General features: G+C 39.9%; 1 protein-coding gene across 2 annotated transcripts in view; it reads right to left on the reverse strand.

Annotated features, from left to right (window-relative positions):
* Positions 1–21,268, reverse strand: part of KIRREL3 (kirre like nephrin family adhesion molecule 3) — a 587,585-nt gene that overhangs the window by 197,031 nt on the left and 369,286 nt on the right. For both annotated transcript variants that reach the window (XM_072425973.1, XM_072425974.1), the window contains exons 2-4: positions 21,145–21,201; positions 5,804–5,953; positions 4,110–4,259 (exon numbers count right to left, since the gene is read on the reverse strand). In XM_072425973.1, the coding sequence (XP_072282074.1) occupies positions 4,110–4,259; positions 5,804–5,953; positions 21,145–21,201 (357 nt within the window). The remainder of the gene's footprint in view (positions 1–4,109; positions 4,260–5,803; positions 5,954–21,144; positions 21,202–21,268) is intronic.

Here is a 21,268-nt window from a genome sequence, read left to right on the forward strand (position 1 = left end):
ATACCATAGTGCTGTACAGAGAACACTGAGCCAGTCCCATCAGTCTCTGTACAGAGGAGCTGACACTCTAATGTCCCCCCACAGTCACGCACTATCATTATACATTTTATTATAGCTCCGACATATACCATAGGGATGTACAGAGATCACTGAGCCAGTCCCATCAGTCTCTGTACAGAAGAGCTGACACTCTAATGTCCCCCCACAGTCACTCACTATTATTATAGTCTCTACAGGAGCTTATACCCTGTTGTTATTTTTATTATATATGTAATACCTATCTTTATCTTTTTCTTGCTAATATTTCTCATATATAATCTTTCTCTGTGCCATTTGTAGGTGCTCATATGTCAGTTTTATGGCTTTTATTTTATCTTCGTGATTTCTTCTCTGAACACTCATCTTCTTTCAGCAATCTTAGTCTGAATCATTTTATACATTTTTAGATGTGCCTGTCTGGTGTTCCTGTTTCTCACCTCCAGAGACCACACTGAAATATCAAACTGTAATAAGTAATTTGCTGGCAGTACTAGAAAGAGATTCAGCACTAATTAGAGACCACCTCAGAGAGATCCTCTAACAGGGGCACATAGCACCCCCCCCCCCAAGGGATAGACTACGGCCCTCGCCTCTCCCATGAGCACCCCCAGCACTTTATGTTGCAGACATTGGCGCTCTAAGCCCCCTGGGGTCACCCTCATGGCAGGATAAACCCTTCTCATACATTATGTTTCGTCGTCTCCAGGGCTCCTTTGAAGTGCTGGAGCACTCAGCACCCCAGCGACTCCGCCAAAAAATGTTTACCTAGCATTTTATGGAGGAATCCGTCATGTTTGAGTTTCTCGGAGCTCTGTTTAATTAACATCACAGCTTATTCAAACATGTAATGAGCTGAACTGCCTCAAAAATCACCCATTGATTTTGTCTCAATCAACTTTTTTTTTTTCCGCTCTTATCAGCTCATCACACACTTTTTGGGCATGAAGCTGCGCTGTCTTAAAAGTTACAATTTGCATAATTGGGGAATGAAGGCTTGTGCTTTGTATTTTCATTTTGCAGGGCAGGAATATGGCATCATATTGGGTATCTGAATCACAGACCTGGTAGGGGTACTTTTGACTACCGTGAAGATTTGTGTATATTATTGCTAATTATTTTTTTCTTCTTTTATTGTGTGTTTTCTGAATGCCACAAACTGCTTCATATGAGTCAGATCATTAGCAGGACAGCTTGTGTCCCCATTGGCGAGATTTTCTATTTCTTACTGTTTTGTCACTGGGGCAGGGAGTGCAAGAGAATCACCCAATTGGAACCCAGATATCAATAAAACAAAATATCTAAGGCTTCCATGTCCTATATGGAATTTTGCTTACCATTGTGTGATCATCATCAATGTTCATAATTCTTCCTGTACTTCTCAGGAACTTGTGCACAAACCCAAAAAATTGTTAATATGCCTTCTTTTCACAGAACAAGGAAAGTAACATCTGTTCCTTACATAATATCTTTTTCCATTCCTTTATGAGCTGCACTATCTGATAGACATAATGTCTGATTAGGTGGGTTGGTGGTACAAGAACAGTAGAACCTCCTCATATTAGGCTGGGCATGTGTACAAACCTTAGAACTCAATGCAGGGAGGGTGGGAGCCCAACAGGGGTACAGACCCAGAAGCTCAGCACAGGAATGGTGGGGACACCTCACAATGAGCACATTACCAACCTCAGGCACTTAGCACAGGAAAGGTGAACAACCCTCATGAAGGGCATTGCAAGTGTACACACCAGGAAACCCACTGGAAGAATGATTAAAGTCTCTCATAATGGGTGGAGGAAGTTTATAGATCCAGAAACTCATATCCTGTATGGTGGATACACTTCATAATGGGTATAGTAGGGGTACAGAACAGGAAACTCAATAGAAGGATGAATAAAGCCCCTCATAATGGGTGCATAAGGTATGTAGACCCAGAAACTGAGAGTCTGGATGGTGAGTACCCCTCATATTCGGTATTGCAGGGGTACAGAACAGGGAACTCAATAGAAGAATGATTAAAGCCCCTTGTAATGGGTGCAGGAGGTATATTGATCCAGATACTCAATGCCTGGATGGTGGGTACCCTCATAATGGGTACTGCAGGGGTACAGAACTAGGAACTTAAAAGAAAGAAGACTAAAGCCCTCATAATGGGTGAAGAAGGTATACAGACCCAGAAACTCATAGCCTGTATGGTGGATACCCCTCATAATGGTTATAGTATGGGTACAGAACCGTAAACTCAATAGACGGATGAATAAAGCCCCTTGAAATGGGCGCATAAGGTATGTAGACCCTGAAACTGAGAGCCTGGATGGTGAGTACCCCTCATAATGGGTATAGAAGGGGTACAGAACAGGAAACTCAATAGAAAGATGATTAAAGACCCTCATAATGGGGCCACAGGAATGTAGATCTAGAAACTGTAACCTGGATGGTGGGTACCCCTCATATTGAGTAAAGCAGGGGTACAGAACAGGAAAATCCGCACAGGTACAGTTACAATGGCCACAGCAGTTGTGCAGATCCTGTAAGCTGGTGCAGAAACCTCACTAAAAGAGCCCTCAGGAGAAAAAAAAAAAGGCCGGGGGATTTACCTTTCCAGCATCCAACAGCCTACAACAAAAAGGTCGTTTATAGATGGAATGACCCTGTAACAAGAATAAAGTGAGCTTCCTGCCTCTATCTCCTCCAGTAAAATGACCTTGTAAGAGTGAAAAAATCAGGTCTAGAAGGATCGTGCTTGGTAATGATACTGGTAATAAGCTCAGGAAACTCTTAAGCCCTTTCCATTTACTGTGTCTGATAATGGAGTTATTTCTTCTAATGGCTGCGGGTGCAAAGTCTGGACAGAACCTTTTTCTCTCTTAAGAAAAGGAAAAAAAACACAACAACATTTTTCTGATGTTCATTAAACAACAAAGCCGGGTTATCAGGAAAAAAAATAGATACTTTCCGTACTTTAGGTCAAAGGCATTTTTTCAGATTAGATGACTTGTTTGTTTGAGTCTCTGTGCGAACATTCTTGCTGTATTTTAGTACACCCTTCTGTAATATTAGTTGACACCCTCCCATAAATAATTGAGAACACCCCCCTAAATGTTCACATGGAAGGAGTAGAGAGGCTTTCCGTAAAATAAAGACGTAATGATAGAGTGAGCTGTCAGACTGCAAAAAGAGGAAATAATCAGAGGCTGCGGATATATTACAGGTGTGGTTGGAGACTAAAGACATGTTGCAGACATTTAGGGCCAACAGGCATTTGGCTACTTCAAGTGGGCTTTGTATTCCCAAGTGCACAGAAATGCAATGGCAAAAGAAGGCAAACGAGCCAATCAAAATATTCTGAATAATCCCAGAAGTTTCTCAAACTGATGCCATTGACATGTCCAAAGCCTGTTTGCACAAACCCTAAGAGATGGGTAATGTCCCCTTGTAGAGATTACTGCTATTCCCCCTTTAGAAATCAATTCTCCCACCAACACTGCAGACCTCTGGGGTCCAACAAGTACCAAAGGGTCACATGTAGCTCTTGGGCTGCAGGTTGGGCACCTGTGCTAAGACTATTGATGTTGCATTATCTATATATCCCAAGCAAGCAGTAAAGGAGCTTAAAAACAAGTCATCTCTGACCTACATAGCTGTATGTTATGTGAAATTATTAATTCCCAAAGTTTACAACAATGACTGTAGGGTTTCTAACAGTTTAGAAACAGCCAAACTCTGTTCTCATAAAGAATAGGAGAAGTTGAGCTGGGATTTCAGTGTTGTGATATTTAAAGATTGTTTTATTCATTATTCCTATAGCTGCGGAGGTGGATAGTTTTAAAATGTTTGAACTGCTTGATCGCAATATGTAAACTCTTTAGTATGTATCTGTGTAATAATATGGATTTGAACTCTAATTGAATAACATTTAATTCAATTATATGTTGTGTGTACAATACAATATCGAAGAATTCTACAGTAACGAAAAATGAAATAAAATAGGATGGCCCCTTTGGATCAAGTATTTTTTTTCAGAATCAGTGCACATATTTTTTGAATCCCTTAATGAGTTTCACAAGACTTACCCAGAACAGTGAGTCGGGCTGGGCGCGATCGGATAGCGGCTTGTATCGCCTGACATTCATACAAGGCGTCATCCTGAAGCTCTGCTCGCTGAATCTTTAAATGGTGCTCCCCTGACAGATGGTCACCCTCTACAGAATAGCGAGGATAGCCTAAAAAAAAATTGAGAAAAAAAATTGGTAAGCATTTCACAAGTGTTAAAAATTGTTATTTACTGCTTTTCTAACCCAATGCTCATTCATTGTACTGTATCTATGGAGGAGATTGGCTGTCACCCCGGATTACTTACACCTGACTACAGAATAAAGAATTCTCTAGTGTTGCCACCTTGCAAATTTAACTTAGCCCCTTCTCCTGTAAAATTAATTAGGTGCAGTCCTTATATCAATACCATGGAGGGGTGATCTGTAGTGTACGGGGAAAATGGGAAGGGCCAATAACACTTGGTGGCATTGTCAGGACATTTATTTTTGGAAATATTGATAATGTCATTATCAATATCATAATTGTTACTTAGGTATTATTATCATTATTAATATATTTACTTTTTATTTTTCTTTTACCTTGATGTATACATACCAATAAATGTTATACTTTCATAATCATTTAGACCACCCATGTCTTTCATGTACCCCTGAGGAAGCCAGAAGACGAAAGGCGTCGAGTAACAAGACATTATACAGTTAATTTCTTAAGCAGTTGCTTACTGTCCAGATGGGCAGTCCATACCCCATGATGGGTTCTGGACACTAAAAATAATTTATTGATGTATTTGCGAACTGTGATATTATATGAATATTGGAAAACAAAACACATTAACCACTTTTAGCCTACAAACCTTTTCTCTTTGCCTTTTTTCTTTATGTATATCACATGATCACAAGGGATGGCTATCACTAAACTATTATATGACTGAGAAAGGTAGAGATTAATACATGAGATATATATTTATTTTGGAGTTTGTTTCCTGAATCTTTATCAGGCTGCCCCATATCTTGTTCTCCTTAAACGCATTAGAGAACCCAAAAGATTGTTTATGGTGATTCAAGAACCAAGCAGAAGCAGAAGTAAATATACTTACCAATTTTTTCAATCAGAAAGCACAAGAAGGTATAAACTCTCAGGATTTCTAGTAGAATCAATAAAAATGTTTGCACTTAACAGACATAACAAAATGCTTTCAATTATATATTCAACAGTGACATGATCAACCCTGAAGAAGAGGATGGAGGTCCCAAGAACATGTCGGCTTCCAAGAAATACTTCAGAAGTGCTACAAATTCAATGCAAATTCTCCTTCAGATATAGCCATTGACTTTCCTTTTAAAGTATAGCACTTGTGTACTTATCATTTTCCTATCTATGATCAGATCAGCCTATTTACCAATCAGATGTCTTCCCTAGGAGGGCAGATATTCGTGTAGAGCCAGCTATTCAGAAGCTCTGTGTGAATACTAATCCTCCACCTCCGCAAAACAATACTGGGGTCAAGTGACTTAAGCCGGATGCAATGGGAAACACTCTATGGTAAATATGTAACATTTATATTTTGACGATCAAAATAAAAATCAAAAATCATTACAAAAAATCCTAAAGAAGTAGGTTTAATATGATATCAATACAATGATAATGATAATGACAGAATAAAAACATAATAGTAATGACATAATAAATGTCAAGAACTAGATCCACCTACCAGAAAGGTCCCGTCCCACACCGAGTGCCAGTCCATCTTTGATCCACAACACAATGCCATGGTACCCTGGAATGGCACATAGTAGACTGACTGGTCTCCCTGCCACCACCACTTGGTCCTGAGGCTGCTGGGTAAAGGAGGAGGATTGACCTATGGGCAGAAAGACCAGAAAAGAATCATTATAAAATATACCTAATGCACAAAAGTATCTCACACCTCCAGACAGCTTTGAAATCATCACAATTTCCCAGAATAAGTTGCTGACCATAGCCCTTTAGACCATGCTATGGATGGAAGATCCAAACAGAGGAGCTAAGTTCCTCTGGATCTCCCTAATACAGATGGCAAGGTAAGAAGAGACAGTTTTAGACAAAATGGAGCAAATATGAAGTAGGAGGACCCCAATGGACAACATTCCAGCTCCCTGCATCCCTCTGCCATTCTGTCATTCAGGGTCTTGGAGACAATGGGGCCCAGTTTGCACCTCCCTCCACTAAAACTTGTGGTGTGCTTATCCTATCAATTTAACTGTGCAGTAGCATTAATACTTAGTTCACCACCAAATCCATGGACAACAATCTCCTACAAAATAAAAAGACAATATTGCTTCTTCTCTTCTTCAAACAAAGCTGGTTCATCCTCAAAGTGAACAAGCTCCACTAAAGAACACATTTTATTGTACATTTTCTTAGCAATTGGATAAGTTTTGTGTTATATCCCAATGAATTAAAAACTAAGCAAACTGTATAAGGTGTTATTTACAATATTACACAATAAGGAAGCGATATTATGTGCGGCACTCAGGAAAACAACGTCTATTCCCAAATTCATAAAAAAAGATAATAACCATCAACTCTGAATAACAGAATATCAGCTAAAATCACGTTAGTGGTGAGAGTCACATTGTTGCCAGTCAATCGATTATTTCTGGGAAAGATTACTCCGGGTGGCTTGTGTCTCCAAGGCTCTTTTATAAAGCGCTCAATGCCAGGTCCTTCTAGCTGGCACCTCTCAGGACTCAGTACAATGGGCACTGAGAAGCATGGATTGTTCTGGGTGACAAAGCCACCGTATTTTGACTCATGCGGGAAAATCAATGTTTTCAATTTCATGAGTCATCAAAAATAGATGAAAAACGTTCCTGGGATTCTTCAGCAAAAAAAACTCTTTTGTAAATAATTATGTATCTTGAAAGGCAGAACAACAATGTAGCTTTCCAGAGATTAAAGTGGACCTGTTGGTAACATTTTCTAGCTTATTTAAATCAATCCCTGATTTGTCACAATGTAAAGTAACTATCATTTTTGAAGACTGATGTCATCAGTCTGCTGCAGGCAGGAGGAAACATTTTAAGTTTTTTTTCCTCATTGATCACTCAAACTGAACATTTTATTGTAGAGAAAGTCACAAGGTGAGAGGCTGCAGGAAGGGCTGATCTATGGCAGCACAGGATGAGGGTATAAACCCTGTGCTGCCATAAATACAAGAATTACCCAAGCACCGGGATTTAGATGTACGTGTCACTGCTAAGCTAGTATCTCAGTGTAAACCATAACACTTCTGAAACAATGGTTGCACTGTCATTTTGGAGGAAGAAAGCTTCCCTTAACACTCCAGAATGATATTTTTTACAATGGGCTGCAAAGTGAATGTTCTGAAATTGAAGCTTGTCAAATAATGGGTGAAAATACAATTTTGCACATCTTTAAGAAGTGCCAGAAAATGCATTCCAACAGGGAAAAAAATCAGTTTTACCTGTCAATGAATACCCCCCTAATTTTCCCAGATTCCCCCCCGAGGGCACCCTCTGCCTGCAGCAAGGACTGCACAAGCCTTGTGTCCGCCTTTGCCTCGGGCCTACAGATAACACAGCAAGCTCTGCATTACATCAACGCTATTGTTGTGGTTTGGAGGTCATCCCTTGGTATCTTCGCTTCCTACACATCAGCATCATCCTTTAGGGTACCCTGAGCAGTAAACAGAGCCGAGCTGGATTCCTCACTGGCTATTTATAGGTGCAAATTTATAATGAGCACAAAGCATGCTGCAAAAACCTCCAGCCAGACTGATCAATCTCTGGCTGGGATTCTGATTTCCGCTGGTAGGGGATAAGAGATCACATCTGAAAAATGGTTTACTGAGAAAATAGGCAGCGATTTTCTGGGGTTGCTCTATGAATGTTACAATGTGTCAGGGAAAGAACTGTTTATATTAGAATGTCAGGCTATCAATATCCTATTGTATGCTGCTTCCTCACCTCTTAGATTGTAAGCTCTTCGGGGCAGGGTCCTCTCCTCCTCCTGTATCACTGTCTGTATCTGTCTGTCATTTGCAGCCCCTATTTAATGTACAGCGCTGCGAAACATGTTGGCACTATATAAATACTGTTTATTATTAATATTAATAATAGCCATTGAATATCTTTCTACCTGCAATGCATACATGATTCCCAAACTGTTTTGAAACTACACGTTTCAGCACACACAATCCAGCTGTGGGCAGCTGTTGGGCAACTATAACTGCAAACTTCAATGCCCTCCTCTGCAGCCACCTGTGCCATCATCTGTTCTTTTGCTCTTCATAGGTTCATTGGCTCATCATTGGTTCTTGATTGGCTCATCAATGGTTCTTTATTAGCTCATTATTGGTTCTTTGTTACCTCATAATTGGTTCTTCATTGGCTCATCATTGGTTCTTCATTGGCTCATCATTGATTCCTTATTGGCTTATTATTGGTTCTTCATTGGCTCATCATTGATTACTAATTGGCTCATCATTGGTTCTTCATTGACTCATTAATGGTTCTTCATTGGCTCATCATTAGTTCTTCGTTGGCTCATCATTGATTCCTAATTGGCTAATTCATTGGTTCTGCATTGACTCATTAATGGTTCTTCATTGGCTCATCATTAGTTCTTCATTGGCTCATCATTGATTACTAATTGGCTCATCATTAGTTCTTCATTGACTCATCAATGGTTCTTCATTGGCTCATCATTAGTTCTTCATTGGCTCATCATTGATTCCTAATTGGCTCATCATTGGTTCTTCATTGACTCATTAATGGTTCTTCATTGGCTCATCATTAGTTCTTCATTGACTCATCAATGGTTCTTCATTGGCTCATCATTGGTTCTTCATTGGCTCATCATTGATTCCTAATTGGCTCATCATTGGTTCTTCATTGGCTTATCGTTGATTCCGAATTGGCTCATCATTGGTTCTTCATTACCTCATCATTGGTTCTTCATTGACCCATCAACAGGTGTGCAACACATCCCATGTTGGGATCTCTGCGGATTGGATGGGATTCATTCATTTACTAATGGTTTCTCCTGAAAGTAACACCAAAGTCTCCAGTGATAAAATGTTCTTCTACAAATCAGTTTCAGATATACTCATATACAGTATTTCAGATACAGTCCTTCCAAACAGTTCCTTGTCTGAGGAGGCGGATATTGAGCTCTAAACACATTAGTCACATTAGCAACTGGATTTTGATATTGTTATGAATTTGCATTACATTATCGTGTTACCTGTAATATGATTACGTTATTTCCACCTTATAATATGTAGAGGGATCTGATGCTGAACAGGTTTTGGGTATTATAAGGGTGTTACAATGGTATACCACATACCTGATTTTTATGAAGTTATATTCTTTTGTTATTTGAATCATGTATTACTAAGTATGTTTATGTACTTCTTCTTCTTAGTGCATTAAATTGCATGCTTTTAAGTGTACATTAATGTAAGGCAATTGTATGAGCAGAGTCTAAAGGAGGTCAGAGAATCACATGCAGTAGTGTTGTATCCAGCAGATGGCATCCTTGGTTTGCAGCATATCTATCTATATAAAGTTTCTTTGTATTAAACACTGCTAAAGACTTTTTGACTATTTTAGGGTACAATGGATATAGACTCCAAACTATGATGTATGAGGCATTCTGTCCCCATTATACAGAAGATTTGAGCCTTTCCAGCAGATGTTTGGCTGCTTTTGTGAAAGGTGCCTTTTTCGTGCCATATGTACCACCATTTTGTCAGGATGTAAGGTAGAAACTCATCTCATTAAGGGGATGCAGCAACTGTTCAGCGGTTTGCTGCCGTCACAGAGGCACCATAACCGAACGTTGTGTTTGATTCCAAGCCTCTTGTTCTGTAGATTTGCCCATTTAGCGGTGCGTTGGGCAGATTTGCTTTGGAGAATTGAGCAGTTGGCCTTTGTGATGTGGCTGCTTGTATTGCTAGTAATGCTTGATGTTCTGTCTATTGTTCTGGAAACAGTGCAGCTGAAACATCCCACAGCAACATATGGCAACAGTTAGGCGACAGACACATAGGGTGTATATTTCATGCCTTTACAGGCTCCGGAGCACCGGAAAAGAAAAATGAGAACCAGCTACTTCACATTGGTGAATTTACTGTAAAGTTCATACTGCAGAATATCACTTTGCCAGGAAAAGTAGCAATATATCAGAATAGCACAACTTTATGTGCAGTATCTGTAATATACTTGGGTGATAAATGATACATGCAAGGACATGTAACAAAAACAAAAAAGCAAGATATGCATGTACACAATTGGCTGGCCGAAGTCAGCTCAGCTGCAACTCATTCACTAAGTCAAGTGACACATCCCCTGCAAAGGGAATTCACTTAGCTAAGTGAACAGCCTAAATTCCTTTAGTAACTCAATCCCTTTGCATCTTTATGGAGTAAAATCTCTGATTACCGGTTTTTTACACTATGCTAGATGTTATGACTGTGTACCACAGTCTTCAATATAATATTAGGTCCTGCATTGTTTTCAATATATGTATGGGTTTCAAAGTGTCAGATACACAATGTCCAGGCTTGCAGTGTGTGTGTTTAGCACAGTGTTAATTCCATGACTCTTAGGTCCTTTTTAATCCGAGCCAACATCCACCCCAGTGCATAGAATACTGCTAATATACACCCATGAGCAGCAAACTGCACCAAAGAGGAGCACAAGATCCACCACAGGTGTAATTGTGTGCAATGCATGCCAAAAATGGTTCTTAACTGCTTCCATTCAGTTGAATAGGAGCATTTGGGAGGGTGGTTGTGCCTGCTTTGTAATGCTGAAATGGTTCTTAAATACTATAAATACATTTGTTTTATAACAGTTTTGGATGCAGTATAATAAGTCTTACAGACTTTGTTACAATGTGACTTTGATGCAGTACTACCAGTCTGGTTTTTGTGGCACAGTCTCAGTTCATCAATACATTAACCACCGCCCTATGCATTCTGTTACAATGTATATCTATGTAGCACAGTCTTATGTGTAGCATCACCAGCTTTGCATTGTTTTTGTACCCAGACTAAGAGTACCAGGGGACCTCAAGGCTCCATTGAACTGTATGTGTATGTTGAAATGTTTGTCTGCATTACCAGTCCTATACACTCAGTTACAAGTTATATCTGTGTAGCACGGTCTCAGATTCACAACCAGTTTTGTTACAATACAATCCTCTGTAGTACTGATTTAGGTTCATACAATATCTGACACCCAGGGTCTGCTGTATCTGCAAATCTCCTTGTGATGTAATGGATCTGAGAGCACCAGTAGGCTGTTATTGAAGACTAATGCCAGTTAACAGCCATGCAGATCAATAATAGATTAGTAAACCGAAATAGTGATCTGTCGGTGATGTGATTGCCTCTTTTACTGGGCTCCAGTGTTGTCTGCATCTAAAGTCACTTCAACAAACAAAAACAGGATGGAGTGTTGGTCGATAAGAGTCCTGGCTGGGTACCGTCTCATCCTCACTGCAGTTCACGTAGGCCTCTAATGAGGTGTCTAATCAAAGTGTTTGTAGACAGAACGTTCCCCTTGTACAGAGAGATATTTAAAGCTTTGCGACAAGTGCAGAATGGGTACTTCATGTACAATAACTATAGTAAAACTAGGCTCTGATTAAAGCAACACTCCACTTTTATCCAGCCTGATATTGTGAGGGAGACTCCATTATAGTTCCTCGATTATAAATGCACAGGCTCTAAAAGTATTCACTGTACCAAATGAAAAATGTTAGCATTTAGCCGTCTACATGTCTTAGTGTCCTAATCCCCCTCAAGCACTGCTCAGGGATAGCAGGAGAAATAGGGACATGCATGCTGGAGGAGAAATAAAGCCATCATCTCCTGCTTCACGGTCCAGCCACAGGCTTGGGCAGAGCAATGCATGAACAGAAATCCTTTGACAAACATCACAGCTTCCATATAATGCAGAGTTCTGCTTTAACAATAATGTGTTGGGGTTGTATATGTATCAGCTGGTGATTTTTAGGGAGCACTCCAGCAGAATGTCAGCTCAGCTAGTCAGTGGGTGCACAGTAGTAACCAGGTGAATGATCATTATCAAGAAAATATTGATCAGGTGTAATGGTCCTGTACTTATAGACTACTATATGACCACCTTAAGAATGATATATTATAGCTGCAAAGAAGTCTTGTGAAAATCCTAATGAATCCAGCTGCAATGGATCCAATAAAACATAGTTGCATGTACTTAGTTATAATGGACACAACCTTGCTCTGGGGGTTGGCTGTATTGTAAGGAACAAGTTCACATTTCTTCCATGTAAAATATAATTAGTTTTCTCAATGCTGCTTCTATTAGGCCGTAGAGTTAAACAAGCTTATCCTCCCGCACGGCTAGCTGAGAGTGGAGACAGGTGGGTAACAAGCAATTTGACATCTTTGTGCTTTACAACTCCCTCCAGCCTTTTAGTGGTCGGAAGCCAAAGATTCCACAAGTACTGGCATGGCGCTTGCTAGACACTGCAAGGAACGGAGCCAGGCCTGCCCACAGAGGACAGCGGCTTGCAGATTCCTTGTGTCTCTCAGAGATAAAGATGTTCCTGGGCTAAGAATTGCTATTTGTAAATACATCACCATGGCAGGAAGCAGAAGATGGGCCCTACAAATGGAGGGCCAAAGCTGTATGTTCAAAACAGAAGAAGTCTGCTGTAATTAAAAGGCAGTTTTAGCTAAGGAGAATTATAAAAATGTGAAATACAAATAGCAAATTTGTCTTAGTTGTGTCAGGAAAAATATTTGTGATCTTCAACCCTTAACGAAAAACAGTCGGCCTCTAATTCTGCAGACTCCTTGTCACTACTACTAGTAATGAACATTAATATTTGGTCAACACCAATGTTGTTTTTAATGTAGCTCTTGAAAAAAGAGAAAAAAATAGAGAGCTGGGCACTGCTATAAGGAATAAATACTAATGCAAACTAAATAATAAATAAAATACAACAGATAGGGGGGCAATTTATGCAGCTTTCATGGTTACAATAAAATCAGTGTTGCTTGTTCTTTTTTTTTTTTGTTTAAATAAAAAAAATGTGAGGTTCCCATTTAATTTCAATCAAGCCCTTAGGAAGGCATAGGCTGTAGATGTGAAGGTATAGAAAATCATAAGTATGACCTTCCCTTCTGTACCATGTCCATTGCATGCCTTCTCTTGTTATTGTATGGTCCCAGTGTTGAGGGACTCTTACGTCTAGTTCTCAAAAGAAAGGATTGGGAAGTTTGTTGAAGGGGCTTATAGATAAATCTGAAATAAGTAGGAAAACTGGATATGCTCTCATCCCAGAGGAATGAGTATACGGGTAGATTAGTACTCCTTTACCATTATTGCCAGGAGTTAAATCTAAATACCAACAACTAAAAGTCCTATACAGAAATACAAACACAAAAACTTACTGATTTTAAAATGAAGTTTATTTATTTGAAGTTTATCTATATAGATCCAACTTCACTCATGTTGTCCATTATCAATCACAAGAACTCAACGTCTGCCAATGTTAACATGTTGCAGACCCGGCACAAAATGACAACCCCTGTGCTTGGGTAATAGTTTCCTAGTTGTGATGTGGAAAGCCGTAAATTCTTGGAGAAAAAAAATCTAATTCTTTCTAAGCTCTAACTGAGTTCCTGTTAATATCACAAATTATATAACTCCCTAAAAATGACTTCATAATAATAAATTTAATGCAATATTGAGCGCAGAGAATTGAACTGTAATGTCTTATAAAGGAACAAATGTCAACCATTAAGCAGTGGATGTAGAAGCTCTGGCTCTGCTCATTGTGCCCTGCAATGACATTTATACCGAATTACTAAACACTATTACTAGGAAATATTGTACCCAAGGACACGTTCTGTTCCAGGGCTGCGTTCCCTCCCACATTTGGTCCAAACTTTTTACAGAACAGAGTAAGCAAACAGCAGTTGGTTATACAAATTGTTACAGGTTCTTCAAAGACTGCAGAGAAGGGTGAGATGTTGTCACAAGGCCTTCTAATGGGGAATGAATCTCCCTGATTAAATCATTAAATATCTCAGCGGGATAAAGTCAGGGGGGTCACAGGCTGACAATGGCATAGCTGCCAAATGTAAAGAATTTCCCATATATTACTTAGCAGATATTAATGAGCCCATAAAAAGAAATAAAATCTTGTGTGGATTATTTGTTGCAGGATGACTGAGTAGAGTTTTCAACAAACAGAATATTATGTAACCAATATTTCTCATTGTTTGCAACTGTTATTTTGTAACTAAGAAGCTACAACTGTTTTTCTTGAAATGATTTGATGCTTTTGCAGCACTGAAATGATTGTCACAAATGATCAATATTGGCATACAGTATATGATCACTTCAGAAGATGAAATGATATCATGCCATAGCTCAAACACAAGTGTAATACAAGCGCAGTCATCAGTGTGCACCTATACCGACATGTATAGGAAATGATTGGATTCATAAAGATGACCCGCATGTTTCCCGGCACAATGGCTAATTGTTACTGGTTAGGTTAATTGTAAAGGTTTTCTCCTCTGGAAAGGTGAAGGGTCAGGGTTAAAGGGATAATTACAGCCAGATCTCCTGGTAATATTCATGAATACATTCACAACATGATTCAATATGCAGGAACAGTATTATTTTTAGAAAAGCTTTTTTTTTATCATTAAAAACCCACCCTTACAGTCAGTAACTTTGCCTTGGCTGACTTCTGTCTGCTGCAGGCAAGAGGAAGCATTTCTTCAGTCTTACACTGATCGGACAACATTGTAGCAGGGTGAAAGTGTGCAGCAGGGGCTGATCTATATGTAGCCAGGAAATGCACAGGCACCAGGATTTACAGGATCTCTGAGCTAACATCTCATCGGTCCATGAAGTTTATGGTGACCCCAGATGCGGCCTGAACAAACATGGCTGCATATTATTAATATTATTATTAAATATTAATAAACAGGATTTATATGGCACCAACATTATATGCAGTGCTGTACATTAATTACGGGTTGCAAATGACAGACAGATACAGACACAGGAGGAGGAGAGAACCCTGCCCCGAAGAGCTTACAATCTAGGAGGTTGAGGAAGTCACACAAATAATAATTAGCAAAATACTAATTAGATTTATAAACAGAAAGCCCCTCTGCCCATAACAAGAAGCAGCAACTTGCGGAAACTGCGGCACCGGCCATTCCGATTGCGGTTTGCCGTGAATAACAGGTTAACCTTCCCAGACAGCACTTCAGAGTATTTTTATTTTCTCAGAAGTCAAAGCTTTTCTCTTCGAGTCTGACATAGATTTTTTTTTCCCCGTGAAACTTCCATCCAAATGTCACATTTCAATCACAAATCGACTGAAGGCAATGGATTGCTTTTCTAGCTCTCCACTCAGCGGTACGTTGCTGCGGCCAGCGATAGATTGAAGAGAGGAGTGGGGGGAGCCGGGGAGAAAAGGCACCATGCTGCCAATCAATGGGTTTAAACCATTACTGCCACGCACTGTATTTGGCACCTCCTTAGGAACGAAGCCGGAACAGATCACTTAGCTCAGCGCAGCTCTGCCTGCCTGGACCTGACGCTTTTATCTAAGACATACACCTGCTTTACCGTGAATCCACCAGAAAATCTTACCCTAGGAAGCATTAGACCAAAATAGCAACAGAGAGTATCGATGGCAGATAAAGATCCTGCGTAACGCATTGATGGCTCTGCTTTATCCTAGGCACGATTAAAGGGGAGCTCCAGGCATGCCACAAAATTCAGTTTTCTTGCAGCTGTTTATGTACTAGTTTGTATGTCTGATCTGTAGCAGCTAATGAAGTCTGTATTTAAGTTATGCATGTCCTGGGTAGAAAACTATTCAATATACACAGTGGGCCTAAATAAAGCTTCAAGCCTGGAGAGAATACACTTTCAGCAGTGAACATGGGTGATCCAGATAATCTGGAATGGGTTTCTTAAAAGACATTTGCCCTTTGTTAGCAAATGTTTTCAGTCTTGCACTAGATCCATTCCAGGTTTAAAGGACGAGGTTCACTGATGAAAGTGTATCTGGCCCATTACATCCAATAATAAAGCCTTCTACCATTGTAGACTGCAGTAAACATCCACAACAACCAAACATAACTACAAAAAGTACTGCTTTATCTTAAGGGACGCTTATCTGGCTGGCCATCCTGTGCTGTGCCCCATGGTAGTATTACACTCGATTTGTTCTGTCCAGCAGTGTCACTTGCAGAAGCAGCAAGGAGAACTAGGAAATAGCAGCATCCCCTGCTTCCCTTTAACCGTGCAGCCTGATGTATTTTTCGGCATCCCCAGCACAAACACAGAGGCTGTGCACAGCTGAAGGGGATTTTAGGAGCCCTGGCTCCATTGTGCACTGTCATTGGCTGCTGGGACTTTATAACCTTTCTGCACACAGTCACCAGTTGCCTGTTGTAGCGTTCAGCTTGCTGACCTGTTGCTGGTGTTTTATTTATTAAAGATACTGTTGCTGACCCTGTGATTGTATGCCACCTGGACCGATCCTTGCCTGTGACCCAGATTCTGCTTTGATTTTACCCCTGGACATCATCTTTTGAACCTGTGTATGACCTTTGGCTCTGTATTCTGGACTTGCCTCTGCTGGAATCCTGGTACTTTATCTGTGGGCTCCTGGTCCTGCCACCCCTTTCCCCAGACACCAACCATCCTTTGTGCACAGAAATCTTGGGGGCAACCGTGTGCTGGGAGGTGCATCTAACCTTCCAAGGCTGAGCTCGGGCTCGCTATAGGCGAAGAGTGCAGCGCTAGACAGAGACTGATGGGACTGGTGTTCTCTGTACAGCACTATGGTGTATGTCAGAGCTATATAAATGTGTAATAATACTGTGTGACTGTGGGGGGACATTAGAGTGTCAGCTCCTCTGTACAGAGACTGATGGGACTGGCTCAGTGATCTCTGTACAGCACTATGGAATAATAGTGTGTGACTGTGGGGGGACATTAGAGTGTCAGCTTCTCTGTACAGAGACTGATAGGACTGGCTCAGTGTTCTCTGTACAGCACTATGGTATATGTCAGAGCTATATAAATTTATAATACTAGTGTGTGACTGTGGGGGGACATTAGAGTGTCAGCTCCTCTGTACAGAGGCTGATGGGACTGGCTCAGTGTTCTCTGTACAGCATGTACTAAATGGTTTCTAACCTCTTCCTTGGGGTTGCATTGGGAGGTGAGTTAGGAGTTCGGTGGAGCGTATCTAGAATTAACACTTCTTAAGAAAACTGTATACAGTGACCATGATGCCAAGCCTACTGAGAAAAAAGATTTGGGGTTTACAATCAGTTGTTAGTATGTTTCCCTATGATCTCAAGTTATAAGTTAATCATTATGATAAATTAAATATTTAAATGCAAAAATAAATAAAACATTTTTATAATTTGGGACAGGTATGATTATAATTTAGGATCATGCACAGGATACATCCATTGATAAGGTGAAGAGCTCTGTGCCTTAAAACAGTCAATTTTATCAAACAAAGATATCAGGCTTCCTATAACACTGGAGGTTCAGACGGCCGCTCGGCAGCATGACAAATATAGAAAATAATCAGGGTAAGATTTATTTTCCAGCAAAGTCCAAATATCCCTTATAGATTTTCGTACCATTTTATTGTATATGACACTTCCCGCTGTGCCTATGTCCTCCAGACTGTATATTCATCTCGGTGCTCCATACTGGGAACAAATATCCACGTTGCCTTCTAGCAGGCCTGAACAGATGTTTCATAAACTGGTCCAAATTGGGGGATAGGAAATAGAATATATCATTGTGGAATGGGTTCTGGTTCCAGTTTTTTTCACGCTTTGATACATTGTTACCCATTACTGGTGGATAATATGGAGACAATGCTGCGTAGAGCAAAGACACTTGTGGATAGTAATATACAGCAAATTAAATCTTCTCTATTACTGAGCCAGAAAATAAACCGGATACAACAGATGATGTGTTTACACCTCGCTGGATGCATCCAGCACGTTTTCCGAGCCTCCTGCCATAAATCCTTCTTGCCCAAAATGCATTTCTTTCAAAGGCATGAATGTATATTTTATATTAAATGTGGATGCAATGGGCTGAAATATTGACATGAGCCACATACTGGGAGAGATATCAGTGATGTGACTACAACTTTTCCTGCTTTTGGCACAGAAGAGGCTTGAAGAGGTAGCAAAAAAAGCTCAGCCTGGTTATAAATCAAAGGGTATATGCACAGCGAGTTTGAAATCCAAATGTCTCCCAATCGGAAAAGTAGCTCAGCTCCCCCTACTCCCCTTCCAAAATTACTGCTGTGTTTACATTAGAGATTGGAAGAATGAAAGAGTAGATGAAAGGAGAGCTGAGCTGCTGAGTCACTGCTGGGAGAGAGAGGCAGAAGTAATTAAATTGCATAAGAGTGGTGGGGAGTCATTTCTGAGCTGGGAGGAGCTGAGCTGTTGGGGTATTACTAAAATTGGAAAGCAGGGGGAGCTGAGTTATTTGACAGATGGACTTTAACAACTCTGAGAATGAATCGCTCCACAGTGCATGTAGGCACAGATGTCATCAAGAGCTTGCTTTAAAGCTATGTACTGCTTTTTATTAATTCGTATCACAGATTTTCTTGAAGCTTATGAAAGTTCTGTATAAAAGCAGAATATATATATATATACTTGGTGTTAAGGCAATTACAGTTGGAGACAACAGCTCAAACGATGATTTTAGCAATCCAAAGGTTTAAAGAGGGACCAGGAGTAAAACATGATTTCCTAAAACTTACTTTACTACTTTTATCCTTTCTACAGTGGAATTTTTTTGAAGAAGCAACAAACATCATTTGGTGCATCGCTGTTTGTATGTAGTTTTTGTTTTGATGAAAGGAAAACACGTTCAGCCCTCGGAGCGGCACACTCAGTCATAAATACACACCTATCGGCACCATTTTAATATGGAGATAAGTATTACCTGACACCTGTAGGAAGAAGGCTTCATTATATTTTTGATTGCAAGGTAGCAAAGTGTGTGTAATATTTAAAGCCATCTTTTATTTCTGTTTTGCTTTTAATGGGCTATCAAGAGAGTCTGGCAAATTCAGAGACTGGAAAAGCTTTGTAGAGAAAACACACTACTTCCCTCACCAATCCCCTGTTGGTCCATTAAAAGGTAGCAGAACCTGTGATGTATCCTCTCCTGCGCCGGATCAATTTGGTTACTAAAACAGCCTTTTAACAAACATTTGACAAAGCGCCCGGCGGAATATAAAAGACTCGCATTTAACGGCAATTGCCAAGAGTGTGATAAGTAGGCCCCTAAGAGTGACGGAGGGAAATGAAGACTTGTCAGAGACTGGAGGACGGCTAATTGCCTGAGTGTACCTGAGTGATAGGGATGTGGCGGCTGAACTTCGGTGATTGATATGGCGATGAATAGCGAAGAGGGGAACAAACGTCTTCCTTTACTGCAATTGATGCCATTTCAATCGTATAACCACCAAGGAAAACAGTGCAGACGAGACACAGATGGAGGGGCTGGGGTATTATTAGAGATGGAGAATCATCAGGGTCAGTCCACACAAACTATTTCAGTTTAAGCTAGGTGCTGGAGAATTAAATGAACCAATTGTTTTGTCTATCTATGTATACCATATATACTTATAGCTCAAATAGCAACATTTCTTCAGGTCTCCACTGCAGACATTACATAAGGATCCCATTCTGATCATTGGATTGGATATCTATATCTCTCTCGATATAATTAAGAAAAAAGGAGGGATGGGGACACCCAGAGGTGGGCAAGAACACCCATACCTATGGTGTAGGTGGACTGGACCTTCAGCAGCATTGCATATGAGAATGCGTGCATGCTAGCACAAAACACAGTGCACCAAAATACAAAGGGTTTTCACAGATGTTCTGGTGGTAAGCTATTGTGCTGTCGTACTTGTGTGCAGGTGTGCTCTTTAGAATGAATCCCAATGCACTATACACACATATACCTTCACAATTTTAACAATGCACTTCACAGCACATATACCCACAAGTTACCACAATGGAAATGTGTGCATACCCCCCAATATACACTTTCCAAAATTCATCGCAAAGAATATACATATGTTCCCTTCCTTGCAGTAGAATGCATTAATTTTTCTGTACCTGCATTTTAAGTGCAATTTCTATTTATTGTAATATGAATGGTTTAAATTGGCCTTTGTTATTTATTAAAGCTCTTCAAGATACACTACATCAGTGAAGCTGGTGATCCAGCAAACCAGGAATTGATTTGGTCCAGGATTGTCAACATTTGCTAACAAATAGCAAATGACTTTTAGGAAATCCATTCCAAATTGCTGGATCACCCAGGTTCACTGATGAAAGTGTATCCTCTCCAGCTTTAATAAATCAGGCCCTATGTATCCACTTCAACTTAAATCCCTTTCTTAGTTTTATTTCATATTGCATTGATGTTGTTTGTGGGGTCTGGCATCGTGTGTGGATTTAGACTCAGAAAAATAAATTTCACTTCAACCTAAAGAAATAATAGGGGCCAAATAATGTCTACACAAGTGCAATGCCATGAGCTAGCAGTGCTTGTGTATATGATTCACAGGTGCAAAAGACATTCTGTACTGACAGACATACACAAATGCTGATGATTTTATATTATTTAACTTTTAATGTGAAAGCTTGTTCAAGTGTTTGAAGCCTGGCAACTGGAAGTGGTAACATTTCAGAACTACCCATTGAAATGAGAAATAATAAGTTTAAAATAATAAAGAAAATACATCCAAACGCTGCTTACACCTATTGTGAAGTCACTGAAGGTCACTATAAAAAAGGTTGAAACACTTTTATAATAATATATATATAAAAGCCTAGTGCTATAGAAAGGACTAATGCTGTAGCATTATTCATTTTTCAAATCATGATTAAAAAAAATTCAAGAATTTCAGACCTTTCCAAAAGACAATAAGTAGAAAGGAGCTCACCTTCAGACATTTTACGGAACTTGTCCTTCGACATAAATCCCAGAGTCATGCCAAATTCTGAAAAACAAAGCAAAAGGAGGCAAATTAATCACACTCCTCACACATAAATACACATTTTATATTA

This window comes from Pyxicephalus adspersus, chromosome 11 (assembly GCF_032062135.1).
Source record: "Pyxicephalus adspersus chromosome 11, UCB_Pads_2.0, whole genome shotgun sequence".
Lineage (NCBI taxonomy): Eukaryota > Metazoa > Chordata > Amphibia > Anura > Pyxicephalidae > Pyxicephalus > Pyxicephalus adspersus.